Source organism: Piliocolobus tephrosceles, chromosome 17, assembly GCF_002776525.5.
Source record: "Piliocolobus tephrosceles isolate RC106 chromosome 17, ASM277652v3, whole genome shotgun sequence".
Taxonomy (NCBI): domain Eukaryota; kingdom Metazoa; phylum Chordata; class Mammalia; order Primates; family Cercopithecidae; genus Piliocolobus; species Piliocolobus tephrosceles.
This window is the reverse complement of record NC_045450.1, coordinates 2,188,861-2,192,064: the sequence shown is the minus strand read 5'-3', so window position 1 is coordinate 2,192,064 and position 3,204 is coordinate 2,188,861. Positions and strand designations below refer to the sequence as shown.

Below are 3,204 nucleotides of genomic sequence, written 5' to 3'. Positions count from 1 at the left end.
GGTGGGCAGGGCTGGGCACACAGAGGGCAGCTGGGAGGAGTGGGGCTGAGAGCTCAGGCAGTGCTCCTTGGTGCAGCCGTGGCTGGGGGCCTCAAGGACCGCGTGGGAGCCCCCGGGGTCTGTGAGGCTGGCAGGAGGCGAGGAGAGGCCAAGACCCCCAGGGAACGCCCAGGCCTGAACCCAGCGCTGCTGACCTTGCAGCTGCTGCCGCGGGCGGCGACCGCACAGACGTCCCCTCTGCCATTGCTGCGGGACTGGGAAGGACGCCGGAGGGACACAGCCTCCCCCTCCAGTGCCCCGAACTCCCTGGGTCCACCCCGGCTCCCATGGTGGGGAGGGGCCGGCTTGGAGCCCCCATGGGACAGAGTGGAGGTGGGATAAGTGCCTGGAGCTCTGGCCATCATGTGCGAACGTTTTGCTCCCGGCTGAGGCCTCCCTCGCACCGTCCTGTCTGTATTGTGGACTGGGCAGCTCTCAGTGGGGTCAGCTCTGCCCCCAGGGGACGCTGGCCAGCAAGTGGAGACGTCTGTGGTCTTGGCTGGTGTTGCCGCAGGCATCTGGCTGGTGGAGCCCAGGGAGGCTGTCCCGGCCCCTGCAACCCGCAGGAGAGTCCCGCCGTGGAGGATGGCCAGCCCTGAGTCCGCAGTGCCCGGGACACCCCTGCCTGCCCTGGGCAGATCCCCGGGGCCACGCGGTTCAGGCCGTGCTCCTGCCCGCTGGGGTCTCCTGCCGTCCTCGCCATCACCACTGGGTGGAGCCACAGGTCCGTGTGATCGTCCCTGTGATCCCGGGTTCCGGAAGGATCCTCACCCAAAGCTGGCTCAGCCCGGCTCCTGAACTCTGGTTTCAGGACCCTTCACAATCCTGAAACCTTTTGAGCTTTTGTTTATGTGCACGGCCGCTGTGGATATTCATCCTACTAGAAATAGAGCATTTAAAAATGTTCACTTTTTCACGTAAAAATAGCAATAAATCCATTGCATGTGAACATAACATTTTAATGAAAAACAACTGTTTCCTCGTAAAAAAAAAATGTAGTAGGAAGAGAAAGGAGGGGTGGCTTTCTGTTTGTGCTGGATTCTTATGTCTGCCTCTGCCTGCAGGCCTGTGGCCTCCAGAACATTCCACACCACGCTTTCAGGAGAATGGGAAGGAGGCCGGGCATGGTGGCTCACGCCTGTAATCCCAGCACTTTGGGAGGCCGAGGCGGGTGGATCACCTCAGGTCAGGAGTTCGAGACCAGCCTGACCAACATGGTGAAACCCCGTCTCTACTAAAATGCAAAAAATTAGTCAGGCGTGGTGGCGGGTGCCTGTAATCCCAGCTACTCTGGAGGCTGAGGCACGAGAATCGCTTGAGTCTCGGAGGTGGAGGTTGCACTGAGCCGAGACTGTGCCATTGCGCTTCAGCCTGGGTGACAGAGCGAGAGACAGTCTCAAAAGAATGGGAAGGAAACCACTCTCAGAAGTGTCACGAAAACAGGTTTGACCTCGGGAACCCCCGAAGGTTTCTGGATCCCCTTTGAGAAGCATGGTCTGGACACAGCCGTTGGACGCCTGTTGTGGGGTTGGACGCCTGTTGTGGGGTCGGACGCCTGTTGTGGGATCTTTTACCAACCTTGCTTTGCTGCATTCATTCATTCAGAGACGGAGTCTCGCTCTGTCACCAGGCTGGAGTGCAGAGGCGCAATCTCGGCTCACTGCAACGTCCACCTCCTGTGTTCAAGCGATTCTCCTGCCTCAGCCTCCTGAGTAGCTGGGACTACAGACGCCCGCCACCACGCCTGGCTAATTTTTTGTATCTTTATTAAAGATGGGTTTTCACCATGTTGGCCAGGCTGATCTTGAACTCCTGACCTCAAGTGATCCACCTGCCTTGGCCTCCCAAAGTGCTGGAATTACAGATGTGAGCCACCGTGCCTGGCCCTGCTTTGCTGCTTTTAAATCTTTTTGTTGAAAACGAGGATCGGACGTATGTTATTACAGTTTTCAGAGTAGAAACCAGCTTGAGAAAATCCTGTTTATAAGCACAGTCACTCTGGGAGGCGAGACTCCTTAGTCCAGAGTCAGTGAGGTCTGGATTGTTGGAGGATTATTCACAGACACCCCAGAAGCAGCTGAGGAGAAGTGGGGTTGAGATAGGGGCCTGCGCGAGCAGCCAGGCTGTGCGGAAACTTGGAGTGTGGCACGTGGGCCGCCAAGGCTCAGCCAGGCCCGTCTCTTCCCTTTTGGTGTCTGTGGAAATGCCAGGCTGATGTCATTATGGGTGACTCCTGCTACCCTAAAAAGTTTTTTTTGAGACAGAGTCTTGCTCTGTCACCCAGGCTGGAGTGCAGTGGTACGATCTTGGGTCACTGCAACCTCTGCCTCCTGGGTTCAAGCAATTCTTCTGTCTTAGGCTCCCGAGTAGCTGGGATTACAGGTGCTCACCACCACGCCCGGCTAATTTTTGTATTTTTAGTAGAGATGGGGTTTCTCCATGTTGGCCAGGATGGCCTCGAACTTCTGACCTCAAGTGATCCGTCTGCCTCGGCCTCCCAAAGTGCTGGGATTACAGGTGTGAGCCACCATGCCCGGCCAAAAAATATATTGTTTTGAGACAGAGCCTCCCTTAGTCACCCAGGCTGGAGTGCATTGGTGCGATCCTAGCTCACTTCAGCCTTGACCTCTCCTGGGCTCTAGTGATTCTCCTGCCCCAGTCTCCTGAGACCACAGGTGGGTACCACCATGCCTGGCTTATTTTTTAAAGTTTTAAATTTTTTTTTGATAGAGACGAGGTCTCACTGTGTTGCCTAGGATGGTCTCAAACTTCTGGTCTCAAATGATCCTCCTGCCTTGGCCTCCCAAAGTGCTGGGATGACAGAAATCTTAGTACTTTAAGCAAATAACAGGTTTTCTTTTGGGCAGGTGTGGGTTTTCAGAAACACCGAGGAGACAGTGCCGAGCCCCCGTCTGTGCCCTCCCTCCCTGCAGGGTCCCGAGGAGGTAACACCCCACACCGGCGAGAACCAGGATGGACACGGTTCACCAGAGTCCTTGGCCTTCACTGAGGGGCGTTTCCCCATCCCGGGACGGTTCCTGTCCAGCTGCCTGAGCTCCCACTGGGCTGTGGCTATTTCTCGGACTTCCCTTAGTTTTGGTGGTCTGGGCAGTTTTGAGGAGGGAGGTCAGGATTTCCTAGAAGGCCCCTCAACCAGGGCTTGCT

At 56.4% G+C, this 3,204-nt stretch overlaps 1 protein-coding gene across 1 annotated transcript in view; it reads left to right on the top strand.

The window, feature by feature from the left end:
• PRR25 (proline rich 25) overlaps window positions 1-773 on the top strand; it is a 9,979-nt gene extending 9,206 nt beyond the window's left edge. The window contains 4 exon segments of the mRNA XM_026447536.2: window positions 202-393; window positions 396-437; window positions 440-655; window positions 658-773. Of these exon segments, the coding sequence (XP_026303321.2) occupies window positions 202-393; window positions 396-437; window positions 440-655; window positions 658-773 (566 nt within the window).
• The last annotated feature ends 2,431 nt before the right edge of the window (window positions 774-3,204 follow it).